The 23896-nt window shown below is 37.4% G+C and overlaps 2 protein-coding genes across 5 annotated transcripts; both read right to left on the bottom strand.

Annotated features, from left to right (window-relative positions):
- Nucleotides 1-593: 593 nt before the first annotated feature.
- On the bottom strand, nucleotides 594-4543 carry mfsd6l (major facilitator superfamily domain containing 6-like). 2 transcript variants are annotated; one of them, XM_079876585.1, is made up of 2 exons: nucleotides 4478-4543; nucleotides 594-3505 (listed from the first exon to the last, which is right to left on the bottom strand). In XM_079876585.1, exon 2 carries the CDS (start codon nucleotides 3480-3482, stop codon nucleotides 1854-1856), a length of 1629 nt encoding a protein of 542 aa, XP_079732711.1. In that variant the 5' UTR covers nucleotides 3483-3505; nucleotides 4478-4543; the 3' UTR covers nucleotides 594-1853. The 2 variants fall into 2 exon arrangements, with proteins under 2 accessions (XP_079732711.1, XP_079732710.1); XM_079876584.1 differs by lacking the exon at nucleotides 4478-4543 and adding an exon at nucleotides 4393-4466.
- On the bottom strand, nucleotides 4544-23598 carry pik3r6b (phosphoinositide-3-kinase, regulatory subunit 6b). 3 transcript variants are annotated; one of them, XM_079876562.1, is made up of 21 exons: nucleotides 23495-23598; nucleotides 20263-20419; nucleotides 17206-17271; nucleotides 16335-16439; nucleotides 14632-14723; nucleotides 14426-14494; nucleotides 14094-14226; nucleotides 13427-13496; nucleotides 12799-12985; nucleotides 9647-9788; nucleotides 9268-9354; nucleotides 8799-9186; nucleotides 8609-8702; nucleotides 8396-8509; nucleotides 7683-7796; nucleotides 7422-7536; nucleotides 6960-7030; nucleotides 6475-6565; nucleotides 6049-6104; nucleotides 5839-5942; nucleotides 4544-5713 (listed from the first exon to the last, which is right to left on the bottom strand). In XM_079876562.1, exons 3-21 carry the CDS (start codon nucleotides 17216-17218, stop codon nucleotides 5560-5562), a joined length of 2199 nt encoding a protein of 732 aa, XP_079732688.1. In that variant the 5' UTR covers nucleotides 17219-17271; nucleotides 20263-20419; nucleotides 23495-23598; the 3' UTR covers nucleotides 4544-5559. The 3 variants fall into 3 exon arrangements, with proteins under 3 accessions (XP_079732688.1, XP_079732689.1, XP_079732690.1); XM_079876563.1 differs by having other exon boundaries at nucleotides 7683-7793; XM_079876564.1 differs by lacking the exon at nucleotides 17206-17271.
- Between the last annotated feature and the right edge of the window lie 298 nt (nucleotides 23599-23896).

The following is a 23896-nucleotide window of genomic DNA, read 5'->3' as shown; positions in this document are numbered from 1 at the left end:
AATGATCCATGATCCACAAATTCTTAGAAACTTGTTTTATAAGAGCAAACTTATGTAAATCTATCATCCACATGATACAGGCTTTCCTCTATGTGTGATAATATGAGCATGCGCATAAATCAATTTGAATTGAAAATCAAGTGGTTTAACAGTCAGGACATAAAAGTTAAACATACATACTTTTGCACTGGGAATGAAGCCTACAGAAAATGTTGGGATTCAGCTAAAGAATGTGTTACGGTATGAAGGCATCTATTGCTGAACCATTAACAGCCTGGTTGCAATGATAGATTATGCAATTGAGGAGAAAATATTTTTAGCTACGGTATGTGGTCTAACTATGTGTCAATACTTGCTGTTATATTAAAGCAGCATCAGTTCCAATCTAAAGGAAATTACATCAGCACTGACACACAATGCTATGCAATGAAATGTCAACACGGCAAATTCAAGGTTATTGATTCCATTATATAATAATGTCATAAAATGGTCAATGCTGGACAAACAGGATCAAAGTACACCACTTTTTACGATGCAGGGCTTATCAAGACATTTTAGAAAAAAGAAAAAAAACACAACACTTGACTGTATGCATTTGTTGAAAGTGGAAATAATCATTTAATAGATGTTCTTGATTTCAAATATATGAAATGTAAAGAATATTTATTCCAATCCTTCCTCACATTTTTTTAAAAAGAGTTGTTAGTCACAACTAGACCGCTCTGCAGTCAGACCAGCTCTACAGGATAATTTACTCAAGAACAAGTTTGGGAAGCTTCCCCCCACCCCAATACAAGTCTGGCAAACCTCACATCTAAGCCAAGTCTCGTTCTCAATCCCTTAATCTGTAAATATGACACTTTTACTATATGATTATCTTCAATAAACCTCTCCCCCTTTTTTAGTGACACCTAATAGTGCAAAACATGAGTGCCTCACGCACAATAAATACAAAAAAGTCTCTGCATAACAGGTAACTGAAGCTTACCTTCAGATCACAAATCTTTTCAAAGCATGAGAATGAGTGGGAAAGAAAGGGTGTGAAGTTGTTAAACAATAGGCACTATTTGCTCACGTGATTATTGCCGTTCGGCAGAGACGACACACTTACTGTAAGCAAACAAACCAGATCAGCTCGTCTCCAGTCATAGTCCATCAGTTTACCAAAGAGCTGCCATATATAAAATCATACATTTTCACAAAAGAATGATGTACATTTTAGGATATTCAAGTGTTATACTGGTGTTGGAGCTGTAATGCTTCTCTCAAAGCCTTAAATGATCCCAGAAAGAGATTTAGCCGGCTTGAAAGAGTACTGATGTCTTCATCCCTGATGGACTTTATGATGATTCATCTTCATAGCACTCTCAAAGTCTTGCAATACAAAAGATTATTTTCTTACTTGGTATTTTTGTCTCGTTTTCCATTACAAATATCAAGAAATTCTTAAATCAAGATACATTTCCTTGAGAAGGAAAATGACTTAAGATATTACTCTAAGTCTTGTTTTCTGAAAATTAAATGGGGTGTCAGTGCGGTAAGAAAAATAATCTTGTCTTTCCTTTCAATTAAATTTAGATTTATTGCCCCATTTACATATTTTTGTCTTGTTTTAAGCAAAAACGTACTCAAATTTGATCCATTTTCCAGAAACAAGTCTTAATATCTTAAATAATTTTCCTTCTCAAGTAAACATATCTTGATTTAAGAATATTTTGATACTTGATATATGAAAAACAAGACAAAAAATACAGAGTAAGATTTTTTTTTTTTACAGTTTAATGAACAATTTTAGTGCCGTTTTACTCTCAGTTCTTTTAAACTGCTCTCTGTAGATGTTTACAAGTCACTCTTTACTTTACTTTCCATTGTCCACTTGGTTTCCCTCTGTCATCTTCCATTGCCGTCTCCAGCCAATCTTTCTCCTGGTCCGACTCGGACTCACTGATCTCGGTGTCGGCGGCCAGCAGCCGTGAGTAGTTTATCCGCCGCTGCCGAGGAATCTTCCACTTGAGTACAGCAAGAGCGCTACTCCACAAAGCCAAAACCACCCCCGCACCTTGGAAAAGTAACATGACCCCAAACCTTTGCACAATGAACCCGGCCATCAGACTGCCAAATGCAGCTCCCAGCTCCAGAGAAAGTGCCTCAAACAGCCTTAAAATGGTCTTTTCAGTGCCAGGAGTGGCGATGTCTTCGCTTTGCGATGTTACAGACCACCAGAGGGCGCTGGTGCTGAATCCCGCCATCAGTTGAGCGGGTATTACGGCCCACGGGCTCCACAAGAAGGAATAATAAAGGCATTGCAGGGCTAAAATGACGACGGCGAGTACTAGTAACCAACCGTGGTACTTAAGAAGCCGGGAGAGAATCCCAGAAAGTGGCGCAAAGGCAACCTGGCTTAGGTGCACCAGGGCTAAAGAGATTCCCATGTGGATTTCCGTTGCACCGCAGTCCTGCATCTGCCAGAGGAGGAAATCCGACACAGCTGAGCTCACCATGCCCATCAAAACCACAGTGATGGCACAAAGTATCGCCTGTGAGTTCCCATGCACCAATTGCAGTGCCTTAAAGCCGCCACTAGTGAGGCGCTCACGCTTTCGGAGGTAGATTGGTAGTAGAGCGGCAGTAGGTATGGTTAGGATCATGAGTACGGTGTAGGAATAAAACTCCACTGAAGTTCCTGTAAGACAAAACAGGCTGGTTACTAGAACACCAACTGCACAGTTGCCAAAAGCGGCCCCAAGTTGCTTCCAGACCTTCACGCCACTATAGCGGTCGGTGGCATCTACGAAATCCAAGTATTCATACAGTCCATCATCTGCCGTCCATTCCAACGGGGCGGCCATGCACTCCCACAAAACCATCACTATGAGAACCAGAAAGAACATCTGGTGTTGGGCATCCATAGCTTTCAGGCTCCCCAGGAACTCAGTGTGAAGACCTTCTTCCTTTTTCAAAGATCTCAATCCTCTTGCCGACCGGTTCGGACTTACAAATGTGTTAACTTCGACAGGTTGTTCGGTACTTAAAGAAGTTTGGTTCACTGAATAAACAGTAGCGTTTGATTGCGATGAGACCGTCATCTGCTCTAGCGTGGCTAGAAGTGCGGTAGGATCAGCATCGGGTAGACTAGCGTTACACCGTTCGCTTTCAGCTTGGATTCCTGCAGACGGGAAGAGCAGAAGAGTCAAAACCACCAGCGCCGAGCTGAGCAATGAGCCCACTATGACCGTCCGCCGTTTGTCGTACTGCCTGGCGAGGACACTGGAGAACGGCCGCCACACCAGGGCGAGCAGGTGCTTGGACGCCATGATGATTCCGATCATGGCGGCGTTGAGACCCAGGTGCCGGAAGTAGAGCGTCAGGAAGGGAAGGAGGCAACCGGAGCCACAGGAATGGAGGAAGTGAAAGATGCCAGCCATCCACAAGGCTCCCTTCACGTTCCACTGCTTGCTCTTCTGCATTGCTCCCTTCTTCATGTTTGTCGACTTGAGTTAGAGTTCTGTGTGGTTTAAAGAAAAGAAAAAAAAACCTGAAATTAAAAAATATTGGCAACTTTACAGGCTTACTGAATGATTGGCACATTCACTGAATTCACATACCGCAGATATTTAAAAAAATAACACAGTATGTTATTATGGTGATAGATTGGTAGCCTACTTCTTGTGGAATGTTTAGAATTTTTGCTACATATATGACGTAACTGCATATTTTAAATTTGATGATATTATTTATTATGTTCCAAAAACGTGGTGCTATAAAAGTTTTATAGTAATATCATAATGGTACTTTTTCTTAAGTTGAAATTATTATACTTCATTTTATATTTTCTCTTTCTAATGGGTCACATGAATTGTCACAAAATGTAGGCTTCTATAGCATTTAAATGGCACTTCGAGGCGCTTCATAGAATTCCATGATATGATATCGTCACGTAACATAATGGGTTAATAAATTCCATATGGAACCAGACTGAATTCTTTAACGCTAGTCCAGTAAACTGCCTTTTAGTCACATGTACACATCCTATCATCATGATTTCTTTAAACAGGACATTTATAGAAAACGTAACATATCATGTCAATTCAAATGAGAGCAAAGCAAATAAAAAGTAGGCTATCTATTAAAGAAATACGGAAGAGAACGTGCAGTCAGTATCGCAATTTCGTAAAATGAAACCTATACATAAAAATTATAACAGAGTTTAAGCCGATGTTTTCTAATAAGTCTGTAAAACTTCATTTTAAATCGCGTGTGATGGTTTAAAGAAAAAAAACTTCACTTTTCAGTATCTACAAGTACACGACACACTCTCAGTAACAGGTTAATCGTAATCGTGCACCTGTTGTAACACGTCATGATGTTGCTGTGCGTTTAGCTGATATTTACCTGAGATCTGTCGTATCCGTAAAAGCATGGTTTGCTTGACAAAATATCGTCGATTAAAGTTTTCTTTGACTTTTCATGTCCATACCGTATCCAGTTGAGGTGTAAAAAGTTTTCCTTCTCTTTGACAAACAACCAATGGCCGACCTCCGATCTGCAGCGAACTGAGCAAATTCTATTGTTTGAGATTGCAGTGACATCTGTTGGTGAGAGGATGAACTCACAGTTTAAAATTAAGGAATGGCACGGTCACATGAGCGCTTTTTAATCTCATTTAAAGATAAAAAGAAGCTGTATTTCGAGCAAGAAGTTCTGAATGACAAGTTCTTTATTCATAAATGCCGAATGTCAAAATCCCCCGTCTTTGTATTAGGGTTTCTGTAACTAACTTGCTCTGTCAATGAAGTCACTTCAGGCAGTGAAAAAATGTAAACTGCACATCTATTGTAAAAATGTTATACATTTGTATGGTGCCTATTTTATATAACCTAATGTTTTCTTTAGTTCTTTAAAATCCGATCAAATCATCAAGAAGAAAATGTTAAACAAAATTCTATTAGCTCCGGTTCATTTGTCTTATAGTAAATAAAAATCGAGAACATTGTTGTGAAATTCAACATCTCACATATGATACTGCACATTTTGGCAAACGTAACAGGTTTCCAAACTTGCATACTGCACAAAGTGTTTAGGCCTATGCGGCAGAAAAACTGGGATAGCATGCTATTCTCATCCAAAATTTCCACAACAAAATAATCCAAGCATTTACAAGTGTAACATGAAAGTCTAAGTGCTTCCAAAGTGTTAAATGTCCAAAGTAATATGCAAACACATTATTGTCATGCATGAAAGTATAAAAGTAGTGTAAACATGGCATATTAAAATGTGCAGACTGCAGGACATTTTACAAATATCATGCATTTTAGATCAAGATGAATCCTCAGACAGTATTTTAACATAACTCACTACACATTCACAGTCTAGATAAACAGAATGTGTTAACAGTTCAGCAGGAAGTCATGGCCCCTTGAGGTTACATGTATTTTAGACAACAGAGAAGAGGCAAAAAGAGGAAATGCACACGTACAAACACTAAAAGCCTCAGAGAGGTATAAGGTTTCAGTTCGTCTCGTGACTCAAGGGCTCATATCATGAATTGGAGTCATTATGTCATTGCTCATTTCCACAGAAGGTGTTGATTGGTAGCGTGAGGGTTTTATTCAGATATTTGTTCAGTGATTCGCCTTCCTCTCCAAGACTGTACTTGGACTTGGCAGTCGGCTGATGGCAGTATCCCGGGTCCAAGCATGGAGAAACTTCAATGCTGTGGGCAAAAGATCACACATAATGGCTCTGGAATATATATGGTTTACCTAATAGGTAATGTTTGACATTAAAGTAAAAAATGTTAATAGCTTATGTATAGAAAGGCATAATCTGACTGTTCACCTCTGTACATTCTTGAATGTTTTATGTGGGTCTTTATCCAAACACACTGTGAATGTTGTTTCCTCCAGAACCCTGATATTGGCACTGACGGCTCTGAGTGAAGGCTAGAGAGAAAATACAGTTTTTACTTTATTATTTCATTCAAGATTACTAAATACAACATCTAGAATGTAACACTATTTTATAAGTGCTGTCCAAACGTTCACTCACCATGCTAGGCCTTGTGGGATTCATATCTTTGAAACTCATGCTGACACTATGTAGACCTGTAGAACCAAAGCGCCACATTACAAACAAGGAAACTAACATCATTATTTATTTTCCTCATCTAAAATATGTATCAGTACCTTATTGTTGATGAAAGTACATTTGATAAGTCTTTAATAAATACTGTCAGCCATGACGCAGTTGTTGTTATCGTTAACTAAAACTACATATATATATATAAATTCTAAGAAATTAAATTACATTTTTGAAATTAAGTACTAAAATAATAAGAACTAAAACCTTAAAAAAAAGAATGAAACAGAAAATAAAACAGAAAACATAAAAAATATTAATATTATTAATAAAATAAAGATTTTGCCCATAAATAAACCGAAAAGAAGAATGTAGTATTTTAAATATGTGACGTACTTCTGACTCTGCAGGAAGGTGTGACCCTCATCAACATGCCACTTGTTGACAAAGACATTCCCTTCTCAACTTCTCGGTCACTTATTGAGGCCTGAGAGAAATATTAACAACAAATCTTTTATTACATAGATTTCTATTCAAAAGTTTAGGGTCAGTAAGATGATTTAATGTTTTTGAAAGAAGTCTCTTATGCTCACCAGCGCTACATTTATTGAATCAAAAATGTAAAAAAGAGGAACAAAAATTAAAAAGAGAAAAATTTATTTGAAATATAATAAAAAAAGTCTTTGCTCTCACTTTTGATTAATTTAATGAATCCTTACCAAACGTTGCTTTAAAAAAAAAAAAAAAATCATATTGACCCCAAACTGTTTATAATACTAAAATATTGGATTAAATCTTTACATTCTTTTATATGTTTTCCAAAATAATGTCAGCTAGTTAGCTTCCCTTATTAAGAGTCAATAGTTTGAGAGGAAACTCACCTTTCTGTAATTTACTGACACAACTGCACCATGAAATTCTTGTAGGTTGTATTTTTTGTAACGCACTGAACCTTCAAGACAAAATTTAATGACAAACATTCAGATGAAACAGCACCTACAGTAGATATATTGTGTAGTAAAAAAAAAAACCTGTGGTGAAAATCAAGTTTTTAAAATTCTGACGTCACAAACTACCCTGTAACCAATCAGGTAAACGTGATCGTCCACGAGTAGATCTCTTAGTGAGTGAATGGAGGTGGGGATAATTTGCATATTCATAGAACCGGGTATAAACTAAATGAGGCAAGTGTGTAGAGTTACATTCAAGCTATTTTAAGATTTTTTTTTTAATTTGTAATTTAAAAAAGTTTAAATATGTAATTTTGCTGATCAAAGATGAGTTTTAAGGGATAAAATGATTGACTACAGGGGGACTTTAAAACATTTCAATGGCATGAGCACCTTTAATTGTGTCTTTAAATGTAGCTCTGTAGCGTTTGACCTCGGGGAAGTCCAACGTGAGCTGAGCCACAAACACTTCCTCCACCATGTGGGTGCTGAGGCCAGAGAAGCAGATCTAGATGTGACAGCATACAGATATTCAGCTTTTGTCATTGATAACAACCCACAATTTATACAATATTGATAAACATTTGGATAGAACAAGGTCAATGTCCTTTTCACACAAGTATTCATTCGCTGGTTTGCATGATTGAATGTTACCTTGACAGAGTAGACGGGAAGGTGCACCGGATGCTGGCTGACACGCGTGTAGTACGAGATGATATCTAGCAGGAAGGTGTTGGGGTCTGAAGATTCGCTCTGACTGATGCTCTGCTATACAAAGAAACCAATTAAGAGGAAGGTTAAAAAAACCCCACCAGTATTCAAACTGCTCTTGAATATGTTGTATTTATAGATGCATCAAAACAATTTCCGGCAAGCAAGTGAAAAAGTGTGTTCTAAGTTTCAACTCAATACATTAATATAGTAATCAACTCTCGGGGCCAGCACATTTACATATGTATTTTCATCCCAAATGTTGTCAATGTAATGCAATTCACAGATAATGAATGTCAACATATTGAAACTCAAAAAGCTGGAGTTGAAAATGGAAAAATAGACATTTTTAGTCCATTCTTCAAGCACCAAGACAGTACAGTAAGCCTCCTTTCTCTATATTGCTGCACAGATGCTTTTGAGCTGTCAATCTTTTTCTTGCACTTAAAAACACAGTTATGCTCTCACTTTAAGTTCAATATTTATGCAAATGTACCGTTATTAAAGTAACAGTACAGAAAAGACAGAGGATGATATATGACTGGGTTGGAGGGTTGGAAGTTGGAATCGAGAACTGGTTTCATTACAGAAAAAAATGACCACTAAGAAACCGGAATAGTTAAGAGTAATAGGAACCGGAACACACTATTAATTACCATTTGGGCCAGTTTAAGAATCATGGGCCCCAAACCGGTGATGTTACAGTCATACCACAGATCCACGCTTCCCAAGTACCCTGCCAGTGTTAGCATGTCTTCAGGAAGACCCCCCTGGTGAAGACATGCATTACAGTGAAACACTGTTGAGATGTCATTGCTAGTGCATTTTTAAAGGAACACCGAAGCATCTAAAAACATAAAATCTATTACCTGAATGGAAGGCGGCGACTGGTCAGTGACTGGAATGTAATACATCTCCAGATTCACTCTCTTTGTCAGCAGCAGATGTCGTGCCTCCCTTTTCCTGAGCACAAACACAGCAAGACGAAATCATTAAACTAGACTTTTACTTTTTCAAATGCAAATGAAACATATAAAAGAATACATGCAGACATCTCACCGTATAGTGTGAAGAGTCTTGGCTAGCCGTCCTAGCGTTCTGTCGTCACCCATAACAACAATACGAGCCGTGAGGTTCCTTTCCTCTTTATTGAGGACGTATCCTCCATTTCCCTTAATGGCCTCCATCATGAGCGCCATTCTGTTCCCAGCTTTAGGACATCGCACACACGGCCTCCTGTAGAAGGACTGGGAGCTGCTCTGTTCCTCTGGGCCGCCCTGAGACTCTATCATTATAGAGCAGAACTCACTGATGGGCATGTCTCCCTCGATGCCACTGTCTGTGGACACGGTGGACATGACAGAGTCACGTTTCAGGTCATCCTCGTCCATATAAGCAGAGTTTCCGTCGGCAGGAACCATTAGTGCAAAGTTAACCAGCTCATTCCCTGTTTTAAAGAAAACATAAAACAATCAAACTATGTCAGATGTGTACAGGCATTAGTTGAAATAACAGCAGCTGAGCTCACATATCTCATCCTCTTTGGTCCAGACATGGAAGCTGACCTCAGGACAGGGCAGCTGAGTTTCCACTTTCGAGGCAGGACATGATGAATCTGAACAGACAAAAAGTGTGAATATTAAAAGACTCCCCCCCCCCCCCCCCCCACACACACACACACACGCACACTTAAAATATGTCAGTGCCATTGTTTTGTCTTAAGATGCACACCAGTACTGTTTTTTTCTAAGGTACGTTTATGAAAGCTACTTAAATGTCCTAACTGAACTAAGGTCTAATCCTGGCTTAATTTAATCCCTGTCTGTGAAACCGGGCCTATATGTTTGAGTCTGTCTATTTGTGTCTATAAATAGTGTCTTATTGGATTGTGGTGAGGACATGTCTACCTTTTGCAGCAGTCAGGATGTCTTGGTAGATCTTTTGTAATTTTGTTTTGTACTGGTTATCATCAGAAGCTCCATCTTCCGTTCTCTGCTCTAGGATGGTGACAACATTCTGGAAGTGCAGCTCCAGGTCTTCGCCTAAATGCTGAAAGAAACAAAAGACTTAGGGCCAGATTTACTAAACAGGGCAAATTAGTGTGAGAGCGCAATCCCATAAAAGCATCGATGGAAGTGGAAAGTTCTGCGCAAATTAGTGTCTGGTTTAAGACGTTCTTTTTTTGGGAGGCAAATAATGCTGCAAATACCAGTAAACTGACGAGCGCAAACCTTAGTAAATCAACTTGCGTGATTCATTTAAAGGGGACATATCATGAAAATCTGACTTTTTCCGTGTTTAAGTGCTATAATTGGGTCCCCGGTGCATCTACCAACCCAGAAAACATGAAAAGTGACAACCCAGTAACTTTGCTTTGGTAAGGCTTTCTCTCCAAGCATGTTAAAAATAAGACGATCAGATTTCGCTTCCCTTTTGTTTTGATGTAGGAAGGGGATCTTATTATAATATTACCGCCCCTTAATCCGCACATTTCCACTGACGGTGCCGCCATTTGGTTTACGCAAGCGACAACATTGTAACCAGTTCTAACGCAATGGCAAAAGTTAAATATTTTACATCTTGTGGAAAGGGGCATAAAATGTCACCTTTAAATACTCTCCTCCCATAAATCTAGCATCTGAAAGTGAAGCTCAAAATACTACAAATGCATATGCAATAATTTCAGCCGCAAAATGCCTGACCATGCCTTTTCAGCGCTTATTTTTCACTGCAAGTCTTGAGTATATCTTGAGTAAAATATTGTTTTTAACACCAAAACAGGGTTTGCGCTGGCGTAAGCTGTTAGTAAATCTGGGCCATAGTGTTCTTTAGAGCAGGAGATTTCAATATTTTAGATGCCAAGGGCCCTCAAATATGTGCATCCTCGTGTGAGGGACCCCCATCCCGAAAGGCGTCTATCTTTTAAAAACACTGAAAAATTAATATTATAAATCTAAAATTAGTTTCTATTAAGCTACATTATTGTACACTTACCTAAAGGATTATTAGGAACACCATACTAATACTGTGTTTGACCCCCTTTCGCCTTCAGAACTGCTTTAATTCTACGTGGCATTGATTCAACAAGGTGCTGAAAGCATTCTTTAGAAATGTTGGCCCATATTGATTGGATAGCATCTTGCAGTTGATGGAGATTTGTGGGATGCACATCCAGGGCACGAAGCTCCCGTTCCACCACATCCCAAAGATGCTCTATTGGGTTGAGATCTGGTGACTGTGGGGGCCATTTTAGTACAGTGAACTCATTGTCATGTTCAAGAAACCAATTTGAAATGATTCGAGCTTTGTGACATGGTGCATTATCCTGCTGGAAGTAGCCATCAGAGGATGGGTACATGGTGGTCATAAAGGGATGGACATGGTCAGAAACAATGCTCAGGTAGGCCGTGGCATTTAAACGATGCCCAATTGGCACTAAGGGGCCTAAAGTGTGCCAAGAAAACATCCCCCACACCATTACACCACCAGCCTGCACAGTGGTAACAAGGCATGATGGATCCATGTTCTCATTCTGTTTACGCCAAATTCTGACTCTACCATCTGAATGTCTCAACAGAAATCGAGACTCATCAGACCAGGCAACATTTTTCCAGTCTTCAACTGTCCAATTTTGGTGAGCTCGTGCAAACTGTAGCCTCTTTTTCCTATTTGTAGTGGAGATGAGTGGTACCCGGTGGGGTCTTCTGCTGTTGTAGCCCATCCGCCTCAAGGTTGTGCGTGTTGTGGCTTCACAAATGCTTTGCTGCATACCTCGGTTGTAACGAGTGGTTATTTCAGTCAAAGTTGCTCTTCTATCAGCTTGAATCAGTCGGCCCATTCTCCTCTGACTTCTAGCATCAACAAGGCATTTTCGCCCACAGGACTGCCGCATACTGGATGTTTTTCCCTTTTCACACCATTCTTTGTAAACCCTAGAAATGGTTGTGCGTGAAAATCCCAGTAACTGAGCAGATTGTGAAATACTCAGACCGGCCCGTCTGGCACCAACAACCATGCCACGCTCAAAATTGCTTAAATCACCTTTCTTTCCCATTCTAACATTCAGTTTGGAGTTCAGGAGATTGTCTTGACCAGGACCACACCCCTAAATGCATTGAAGCAACTGCCATGTGATTGGTTGATTAGATAATTGCATTAATGAGAAACTGAACAGGTGTTCCTAATAATCCTTTAGGTGAGTGTATATTTTGTATACTCACTAGAAATATACTGTTAAATGTCAAACTTTTATCAAATTTTTATTTATTTTTATTATTCAAACATTTTATTTGTTTATTTTAATCTAATTTATTTATAATTGAATAGATTTTTTTCATTAAATACTTTATCTACGTCTTAGGATTAAAAGGTTTAAACCTGATTACAGTATAAAAAAAACAAAAACAATATATATATATATATATATATATATATATATATATATATATATATATATATATTATATTTTATATATATATATATATATATATATATATATATATATATATACTGTATATATATAAAAGCACCCATCCCAATTGATATTGTTGTTATTATCCCATTTGTCAAAAGTTTGGAACCAGTGAGTTATTTTTAAATAAACAAATATTTTTTAAAAGAAACTTTTCATTTGCAAGCATTTAATTGATCAAAAGTGACAGTAAAGACTTTTACATTGTTACAAAAAATCTATTAAAAATAAATGCTGTTATTTTGAACTTTATATTCATCAAAGAATCCAAAAAAACGTATCATGGTTTCTACAACATTTTTCAACATTGATAATTATCAGAAATGTTTCTTGAGCACCAAATCAGCATACCGTATTAGAATGATTTCTGAAGGATCATGTGACACTGAAGACTGGAGGAATGATGCTGAAAATAGTTTTTACTGTATTATTGATCAAATAAATGCAGCCTTGCTGAGCATACGAGACTTATAAGAGTTCATAAGTGTTTTGAACAGTACGGTATATATAAATGTAATCATTTGAAATTCCATGGGATGTGTTGTGAGTATAGTGATGCTCTACAGGTGTTTTTAATCGCACACAAACCTCTAGAGCATGTGCGAGCTGGTCAACATGGCACTGCTTTCCTAATCCAGCTATCACTGTGTGCAGTAAAACCCTGCGTTTGCAGATCAGCGGGTCTCCACCACCAGCGTCCGCAGACTCCACGTCCGCCCTGAGCGCATTCAGCAGAGACAGAGGAAACACAGCGGGATCTATGAACACAAACACCCTGATCAAAGAAACACAGAGAGTTGCACACAGTGAATACAAAGACCATAAAGCACACTTACAAATAAAAACAATTAGTCACTAAAACTTCCCTCTTGTAAAAAGGTACGGAAACACTTTAATTTCACATGCCTAAAATAAAAATCGGAATGCATACTAGTACAAATGAGGTAACATTTCTTCAGAATGTTTAAAAAAAAATCGTAAATGAGTCACTACAGTTTGACTTACTAACCAACGTGGGCAGATCACATGGGTGGGATTTAAATATGTAGCTATTCACCAGAATTAAGTCTTCGCTGTCACTTTTGACCAATTAAATGCATCCATTCTGAATAAAGGTATTAATTAATTTAAAGAAAAAATCGTACCGACCCCAAACTTTTGAACGGTTGTGTATAAAAAAAAGTACAGGAATCTTAATAGACTGGCATCATCTTACTTCTCATGATGTGGATAAAGATCATTACGTAGGCTGTGTTCAGCAATGACTCTCCTCTGAAACAGTATTCCTGGAACAGATTGAAAACAGCACCATGAAAACTGCTGCATTATGGGATTTCCACAGAATGAAATACACATATGAAGTAGCTATCGAAAAGGAAATATCTGGAGTCCATATTTTCTTTGGTGCTTCTTTTGAATGCCGTAACTATGATTTAGATTAACCACATCCAAAGTTGCCATCTCCTCGCATGAGTTACCGGTGCACCAATGGTGGTTAGTAAGAAATACCCATGCAAACCAAACTGGGTTAAATGAGTGTATGCTAGTAACAATGTTACCAGAAATGAAACTGAAAAACACTCCAAAACTCCAGTTTAACAATTTGTTCGATACATAGACGGCATCCCAGTTTCATTCTGATCAAATGCACAACACATAAAGATGAACACCAGAAATGCTTTTATTTCTGTCCAAACTCAGTCTTGGAGGGCCACTGTCCTGCAGAGTTTAGCTCTAGCCTGCCTCAACACACCTACATGGAAGTTTCTAGAATGCCTAGTAAGACCTTGATTATCTGGTTCAGGTGTCTTTAATTGGGGTTGGAGCTAAACTCTGCAGGACAGTGGCCCTCCAGCATGAGGGCTTTAATGTAACTGTATTACCTGGTGCAATTTGTTCCATTTTCATCTGTTTTGCATAGTTGAGTGCAATTGCACAGTAAGGTACAGGTAATGTAACTAAACTTTTCAGGCAAATGTACATCCTTCGATAGAGGTCTTCTGGAATAAATACAGACTGAAATAAAGCAGAGAACCTGATGAGCAACATGCATCACACATGGCTAAAAAACAAACCAATAATGGTGATTTCCAGATAAGCAACAAGGAACTGTTCCTACAATAACAAATCTGCCGGGAACCTGATTGCAGATGTATTCCACATCACTGACTGGAAACACTAACATAACAAACAAAAGGATTCACAGAAATCTGACCTGCAGGACTGTGTAGGCAAGTGTGTGAAGTAAAGGAATGATGCGAATCTTGGAATCGATTCTCTCCGCCTGGAATAAATCATATAAAAAGGAGAGAAATAATCAGATCATCATTCACAGAGAAAATTGCACGACTGCAACTCTAAAATCTTTGGATGTTCCGCACAGACCTTTGACATACAGTATGTAACGTTAAAGAAACAAACCTTTTCGAGCTCTTTTATCAAAACCCTCACCAGAGGGACACTGATAGATGGGTTTCTGTCCAGCCTGTTATGCAGAGTCCATCTCAACATGCCTAAACAAAACGACATAACATATAAACTTAAAGGGATACTTCACCTCTGGAAAGATGAATGTGTATTTAAAATTGGTCATTTATGTAGAAGAAATGTGAAGAAATTTTTTAATTTGGAGCTTTCTAGACTGAGAAAAGCCAGAAAATGTATTTTTGGCTTATGTGGATGAAAGACAACAACTCCCAGAATGCACTTGCTTCGCTGCCCTAGGAGGCCACGCCTACTGGTTAGAGAGCGCAGTTGAAAACAACAAGGTTAGGCTACTAGTGAATCTCCGTGACGAGTCTGCCTGGGATTTCGAGATCGCCCAAAATGTCCGGGATTCGGCTTTTGCGTTCTACAGTCGCCATTCATCATGTTTACTGTGGCGAGCAGGACGAGGCTGAGGGCCGCGGGAGAACGGCGCGAGGCCGGTGGCGTCATTACTGAGACACGCCGGTCTCGTATCTCTCACGGAGGAGCGGGAATTTTCTTAGAAATGTTAAAACGCACATCAACCGATCACCTGTTTAGCGTTCATGTAAACACTACATTCAGATTCACCAATCGGAATGAATTCAGTTAGATTGAAACAAGAGGTGTGCATGTAAACAAGGAATGGCGACCGCAGAAAGCAAAAGGTGAATCCCGGACATTTTGAACGATCTCGCCCGCCGGACAAGTCTGGGAAAAGGAGGATGGTATAATCCCTACTTACTCAGCTTTCTCCTACTACTCAGCTTTCTTCACAGAACAAGAGCCTGCAAGCTTAGCTTCCAAAGAAAGACGGCTGACACTGTGTGCATTCTGTGAGTGAGATCCCACCTCCTGTGGGCGGGTTGAACAAATGCGGAACAGCCCCTACTACTGGCTGTAGTCTTTAGCCTCTGGACAGAAAATCCTCCGATGACTCAAAATGACGATTTTTGCGTCATCGGAGGATTTTTTTCCAGACAAAAAATACATAAATCTCTCAACTCAGGGGGATATGAGGGTGGAAAGCACGGTAATTCGAAAATACAACAGGTTTTCTACTAATACAAAGCTTAATGCTAAATCCTGAAGTATCCCTTTAAATCGTACACTTTTTGGTCTTTTCAGATGTGATTAGCATAAACTATAATATTGAGCTGCAAGAAAAGTCTTCAAAAATGCTTAGGTTTGGAACAGTTGAGCATTTTTGGGTGAACTGTTCCATTAACCCTCTGAAGCATGATGATGTCCACTGCGAAAAGTCATCATAGACAATTACCTTTGACCCTTTCCCATAATTCTATGTGTCTGTCTTGTTCATATTTTATTGTGAATTGTATATAAACACTGTATATTTTTGGTTATAAAAAATACTATGTTAAAAGAAGTTTCCACAAATGTTATGATTCGGTTCCCAAAGAAATAACCAAAAGGAAACCCAAACCCAGAATACACTATTTTGATGGAATACAAACATTAGGAATTATTATTATATATTATTGTTTAGAAGTAAAATGCATCTGAGGGTTAATCTTCACATCTTGGACAAGGAAATAGAATATCATGGATCATTCAGGGTGAAACGCATGATATCTCAAGGCACATTTTGGAGATTTAACATGCATTATTAGTTTAGATTGTTGGAACAGCGTCGGTACCTTTATTGCAGGCTGATCCAGCTTGAGGTTCACAGTCCAGTTCCCTGAGGATGGAATGGACATTGTGGTAGAGACTAGACTCCACGACTGAGGAGACGCCACCGACTGCAAAACAGTTCACACAACCTCATGAAACATCAACATTACAGATGTTTGAAAACTTCAGTCTTCAATTAGCAGATTTAGACTAATAAGAAATGAAACGTGTAAATATATACAGTACACTACCCTTCAAACGTTTGTGGTCAGTAAGATTTTTTAACGTTTTTGAAAGACGTCTCTTATTCTCACCAAGGCTGCATTTATTCAATAAAAAATATAGTAAAAACAGTAAATATTGTGAGATATTATTTCAATTTAAAATAAGCGGTTTTCTATTTGACTATATTTTAAAATGTAATTTATTTCTGTGATGCAAAGCTGAATTTGCAGCATCATTTCTTCAGTATTTAGTGTCACCCGATCCTTCAGAAATCATTCTAATATGATGATTTGATGCGCAAGAAACATTTCTTATTATCAATGTTAAAAACAGTTGTGCTGCTTCATATTTGGAATGTGATACATTTTGTAAGGATTCTTTTGATGAATAGAAAGTTCGAAAGAATAGCATTTGAAATAAAAGCAAACTTGAATAATTCATTATAGTAAAGTACTAAAGTAATATATGGTAGTACTATATACTCCCATTGCATACACACTACTAAATAAATATTGTACTATGGTAAAATAATTGAAATTGAAACAAATCAAGAAATACTGAAATAAAATCAAGCCTTCAGATGTTTCCGTGCAATAATAAAACTAACGTAATGTATAAAATGGAAGTCAATAACAGAAAAGCAAGTGTTAGGAAAGAGTGTTTTAGTACATGTTTCTTCCATGGTGGGGTTCACAGCTCAGATAATTTCCACATGTCATTGAGGGTTCTTCATGTCTGCAAGCACAAAATAAAGAGAACACGCTTTTGTCAGGTCAAGTCAAGTCACCTTCATTTATATAATGCTTTTAACAACATAGATTGTTTCAAAGCAACTTTACAGTGATAATAGGAACTAAGAATGTTAATTAAAGTAACAGAGATTGTTTTGGCTTTACAGCAGCTCTAGAATAAAGTTATTGTCCAGCCAAAGTTAGTTTTGATTGATTCACTTCCGTCGCAACAATCATTAGTTTTTAACTTAGGGGCCGCTAACACGACACCGTTCGAACAGAAAACCCTTAAGTTCTCTCTGCGCAAACTTTAAAAACGTGAACCTGTGAGAACGCTGATGGCGTGAACATGTGTATTACGTGTTTAGTCTATAGGTATGCGCGTTTGAATATATATATATATGTGCGCAGGCGTGTCGTCCTTCTTTACAAACCAACCCTCAACAAACTACTTGTCTGGCCTTAAAATTTATAATACAGAATTTTTATCGCTTCTGCATAGCCACGTGAACCAGAACAATCCCTACAACGTTTTATCTGTACAGAGGTAAAGGGAAGGGAGGGAGGCCTTCACATGGGAGAGACTAGTTGACAGCCGCCGGACTGCGGTAAACCTCAGGATAAACAGAGAGACTAATATTAGAGTAGACGCCATTCTTCTTATGGTGTAACGAGTACATCAGGATTTATGGGAAGTGTTCCCGGTTCCGGCTGACCTAATCTACGCAGCCTAACATTGAATTATAGAAGTCTATAATGTGTTATGTGTATGCTTAGTCTAGATTTGAACTGACAGAGTGTGCCTGCTTCCTGGACAATATTAGGAAGACTGTTCCAAAGTTTTGGTGCTAAATAGGAGAAGGATCTACCGCCAGCAGTCGATTTTGATATTCTAGGTATTATCAACTGGCTGGAATTTTGAGATCGCAATAGACGTGAAGGACTATAATGTGTTAAGAGCTCGCTCAAGTACTGCGGAGCTAAACCATTTAGTGCTTTGTAAGTAATCAGCAATATTTTAAAATGTATACAATGTTTAATAGGGAGGCAATGCAGTGTTGACAGAGCCGGGCTAATATGGTCATACTTCCTGGTTCTGGTAAGAACTCGAGCTGCTGCGTTTTGGACCAGCTGTAGTTTGTTTGCAAGTGTGCAGGGCAACCACCCATAATAGCATTACAATAATCTAGCCTTGATGTCATGAACACATGGACTAATTGTTCCACATTTGTCAATGAGAGCATATGAGCATATTTATATATTTTTAAGATGGAAAAATGCGGTCTTACAGATACTAGACATGTGACTTTCAAATGAAAGATTGGTATCAAAGAGCACACCCAGGTTCCTAACCGACAACGAAGTCTTGACAGAGCAGTCATCAAGTGTCAGACAGTATTCTAGGTTATTACGTGTGGGAGTTTTTTGTCCAATAATTAGAAACTCTGTTTTTTTTCAGAATTAAGTAGTAGGAAATTATTAGTCATCCACTTTTTTATATCAGCTATGCATTCTGTTAATTTTGTGAATTGGTAAGTTTCATCAGGGCGTGAAGAAATATAGAGCTGAGTATCATCAGCATAACAGTTAAAACTAATTCCATGCTTCCTAATGATATCTCCCAAGGGTAGCATGTACAGAGTGAACAGCAATGGTCCTAGTACTGAGCCTTGTGTTACACCTTACTGAACTTTTGATCGATAAGACATCTCTTCATTTACTGTTACAAACTGATAACGGTCAGATAATTATGATTTAAACCATGCTAATGCAATTCCACTAATGCCAACATCATTTTCTAGTCAATTTAAAAGAATGTTGTGGTCAATAGTGTCAAATGCTGCACTAAGATCGAGCAACACCAATAGAGAGATACAACCACGAATAAATCATTTGTGACTCTAACTAAAGCTGTCTCAGTACTATCATACGGTCTAAATCCTGACTGAAAATCCTCACAGATACCATTTCTTTCTAAAAAGGAACATAATTGTAAAGATACTGCCTTTTCTATCTTTGACAGATAAGGTAGATTCGAGATCGGCCTGTAATTTACTAATTCTGTAGGATCAAATCGCGTTTTTTTAACAAGCGGTTTAATCATAGCCAATTCATTTTTTTGTGAGGGCATACACACATCAGCAATATAAATATATTGCATTTATGCCCATTTCCTGCATTGAGGTAACAGTTTGTTAATTTAGAGAGCACAACACGGATGCAGAAAAGACCCCACAGTTCTCGGCACAGGAAGCAGATTTCAAAGGGGTGAAAACCTCACAGGTTTTCATGTTGTGAGAGAAATGTTGTTGTTTCTCATAAATCATGTGTTAGACATAATTACATATTTGCATATAACAAATGAATGAGCTTAACATGCACTAAACCAGCAGTTCTCAACTGGTGAGTCGCAATTCAGAAACAGGCCGCAGATTTGTTCTTATAGGACAGCAGGGAAAAGACAATGCGAAATACAAATAATAAAAAGCAATTAATCGTATAATCTTGGATGGCAAAATAAATAGGCAACTTTTAAAAGGAAGAAGACAACACTTCCAGTATCTTTAGTAATTCACGTCAAAGGATGTATGCCACTTTTCCACAAATTAATGCACCATTTGATAATATGAATAATGCTGATACAATACTTAACCTAGTGTTCGTTCCATGTGTTAGGCTAGCACATTGTTTTAGTGCTAATGTTTTGAGAACACCATTAAAGACCAGATAACTTTGAACGAAACATTCTATTAATGTTACTGGAAGAATGTTTGTTCATAACATTGCCATAACGTTAGCTAACTAAGAAACACTGCACTAAACAAACTTTTTTTTATTTTTTTTATAATAAGACTAAAACAAATGCTGCTGCTTTCATCCTATAGCTAAAATAGTACATTTGAATAAATTATGCTTTGCTTATTATTGTATTATCCACACAAAAAATTATGAGCAAAGCAGAAATGCACAGTAAATTTACATAACACAAGCCTACCTTCCATGCATAAAACTGCAGTTCCTATAAGGAACAGTGAAAATGTGATAATCCCAGTCCTCGAGCGAGAGCAGAAGGTATTTGAATAATCTTGACAACAATCTTGCTCATAAGTAAGTCTCCTTTCCTCAGTCTGATCATCTGTGTGAACGCCTGCCTGTGATAAAATGAAGAAACAGGCTCTTTACTGCCAAGACATTCAAACGCTGTCTTTCTCTTTTGAAGATAGACAGACTAAAGACTAGACTGAGTTGGTTTCCGGCCATACCAATGTGTGGCTGAATGAAGCTGAGCTGATATATTTTTAGCACTGTAATTTTTTCACCTTTCGTCCAGAAAGGCCCACATCACTCAAAACCTCATGCTCATCACACATTTTAATCTCCTTTATTGTGCAAATATACCCGGACATCACACTTTTTTTGCAGAGACCAAAACCTGAGCTCCACCCCTGTTTGATCTCGTGAAGAAAAGGGAACTGCCTGTAACATTAGATATACTGATAAAGATGACCCCTGACAACGAGTTTCTGGAAAAACAAATAAACTAATAAATAACTGTCAGCACATTCATCAAAAAAGGATGTGGTCATTCTGGTTTTACATTACTGACCAATTAAATCTTTACAGAAACAGAGTGAGGACAACAGTGGTTAAAGAATTACCCACATGGGGTTTTCAAACACCTATACTGTAACAGGTTTCAGTCACAAAGTCATATAATATTTAAATTGTCATCTTTCCTTACTTATTAACGACAATGGTAAAAATGTCTCTCCTACGCCTTGACCAACCTAAATGACCCTACATGATGTCTGTGTTTAAGGTTCGTAAACTTGGTCCAGTTTTTGATTAGGAGCTGTTTATATCTAACATTTTGGGTTATACTTTGTTTTAAGGTGTCTTTGTTACACTTTTATTGAGTAATATTGAGTAACATAGGGTTAATTGCATGTAATTATGCATAATTTATAGTTATAGAAACTACAAGTAACATATGTAAGGATACAAAAATAAAGTGTTTCCACATTGTGCTTAATCAGACATTTCTATATACAGGGTTCATACACATTTTAACCAATACTTTTCCATGACTTTTCCATGACTTTTCCAAGACTTTTTGGCACATTTCCATGACGCCTATGTATTCCTGAAAATGTCAGTCGACATTATAAGAATAAAAATTTGTGTTAAAATTTACCCTCAAAATTAATACCGTACATTAGGGGTGCGCAATATTGACAAAAATATGTCTCGATATTTTCAAAATTTTTCTTGATAATAATTAGATGATATTTTACTGATTGTGTTTTTGTACTGGTATCCTGGCCGGTTTAGGCCTGTTGTTGACAGCAGACTCACGAAGATATTCATATTTTTTATATTCTATGCAGTGGTCAGTTCACAGCAGTGACCGAAATCAACATTTTTATTAAGGGGCAAAATTTGCCACATTCATAGAATTTTGCCAAATTCTAACATTCAAATTAAATTATATTAGAATAACACAGTACGAATGTCAAATTAAATCATTGAATTAAAATCCATCCTTGCAGTGCAGAGGTGACACAGAAGTGGCATCAAAACTGGCATTAGCCTACTATATTTATACTTCATTTACAATTGCATAAATAAAGCTATTCAATATTTAAATGATTTATAATTTTAACTTTTTAATTAAAGGATACTTTAAACATTAAACTAAAACCACCAGTAGGTGGCGGCAAGTCACTGTCTTAATAAGCGAGTTATTGGAGTCATTTATTCAACCGATTCGTTCAAACGGCTGATTCATTCAGAAAAACAAGTGATTGTTCATTGAATCGTTAAAATGATTCATTCAAAACGCGGATTTCATTAAATAAATAAATAAATAATCGATGTCTGTTGGACTACAACTTTATTATGAAATTCTCGTCGGCGATATAAAGTGAAAATTGACAATATTGTGTCCAAAAAGTAACTCGCAATGTTAACTTTATTGTTAATTTAACTGTTGTATAAAATAAATAGCACATTTGCAATTGTGCAAAGGAAAACGGCACTCTTGCTCATGTGATATTCTAATATAACAACATAATATGATATAAATATAAGACAAAAACTCATTTGGGGGCATAACTGCACTGACACATCACGCAGTGAAAGCAAGCATGAGAGACAAACGCGATGTCAGCTCGCACTCGCAGTGCCTCGTACATAGTTAAAACAATGATTACAATATCATCATAGTTCATAGACAATATCGCACACACTCCTAAGAACATATAGAATGAACTCACAATTGAACTGACTTTTACTCATTTTCTTCTCTCCTCTCGCGTGCAGGAGACAGACGTAGGCTAATATTCTGCGTATTGTTTCACATGCGGCCAGAGCAGCAATCCTCTTTCCGCTACATTCTCGACCCACCGGTGCTTGCAAAACTTTAGCATGCTCGTGCCACTTTCCTGCCATTTCAATTAAATTTCTGTCAGCACCGACTTCGCCTCAGCAACATCGCAACAAGTGAATCGGAAGTGAACTGAACGTTATGCCGCCCGAAATAAGGACGTTAAGACAACGCGAAATATTTTTTTTATTAAACAGTTTTTGTATTAATCACATATTATGCTGTGTTAAAAAAAAAAAAAAAATCCATGACTTTTCCAAAACTTTCTGGGTCTTTTTATTTTTCCAAAACCTTTCCAGGCCTGGAATTTGCATTTTTCAAATTCCATAACTTTTCCAGGTTTTTTCAAAACGTACGAACCCTGTATATATTAATTAGACTTCTTTTTAAAAATCATGTTATAGCCAACTTCTTTCCTAATTTTCTCTGAACGAGTGATTCAAAAATGATTGTGAGCAACACTTGTTCTTTTACAAAAATATATGAAATACTGTAAGCGTAAGTGCTAGGCCTATAGGCTTAATAGCATATATTTTGAATCACTATTAAAATGTCAACAATAATCAGCAAGATTTTTTAGATCTATTACGTTGACACCATGTAAAACATCTTTACTGAGGCAAACAACAACAACAAAATAAATAAATAAATTTGCATCGCTATTATTTTAACTCTTCTCATACTTTGGATCTTAAAAGTGTCCTACTACACAACACATGAGAATGAAAGTTATAATAACCGTGACAACATAACCGAAGTTCATAGGAAGCAGATTTTTTGAGCCATGAGATTCACAAAAAGCTAGTTATGAAAATGCACAGAACATTTTCAATCGACCTACCTCTCGTGTTTGTCTTATGCAGATCCGCTTCAGTTCATTCACACTTTACAGATGACAGATGAGCGCAGCGATTGTGTAGCCCCGCCCACATCCATCACGTCACTTCCCATTGGAGCACTCCCATTGCAATCAACAATGCAAATTAATGACGTCTTTGAAATCGTTTGATCGACTGATACAATTTTGAGAAATGACATACATAAGGAACTCTTTTCAAATAAATAAATAAACTAAACGAGGAACTCTACTCAAATAAATAAGTAAATAAACAAATATATAGGCTGAACTACATAAATAACTTTTATCACATTATATATATATATATATATATATATATATATATATATATATATATTTCAATGAAAAAATACCACATATCTGTATATGTTTATATAACATAAT

This window comes from Squalius cephalus, assembly GCF_949319135.1.
Source record: "Squalius cephalus genome assembly, chromosome: 1".
NCBI lineage: Eukaryota > Metazoa > Chordata > Actinopteri > Cypriniformes > Leuciscidae > Squalius > Squalius cephalus.
This window is presented reverse-complemented; position numbering and strand designations above follow the sequence as displayed.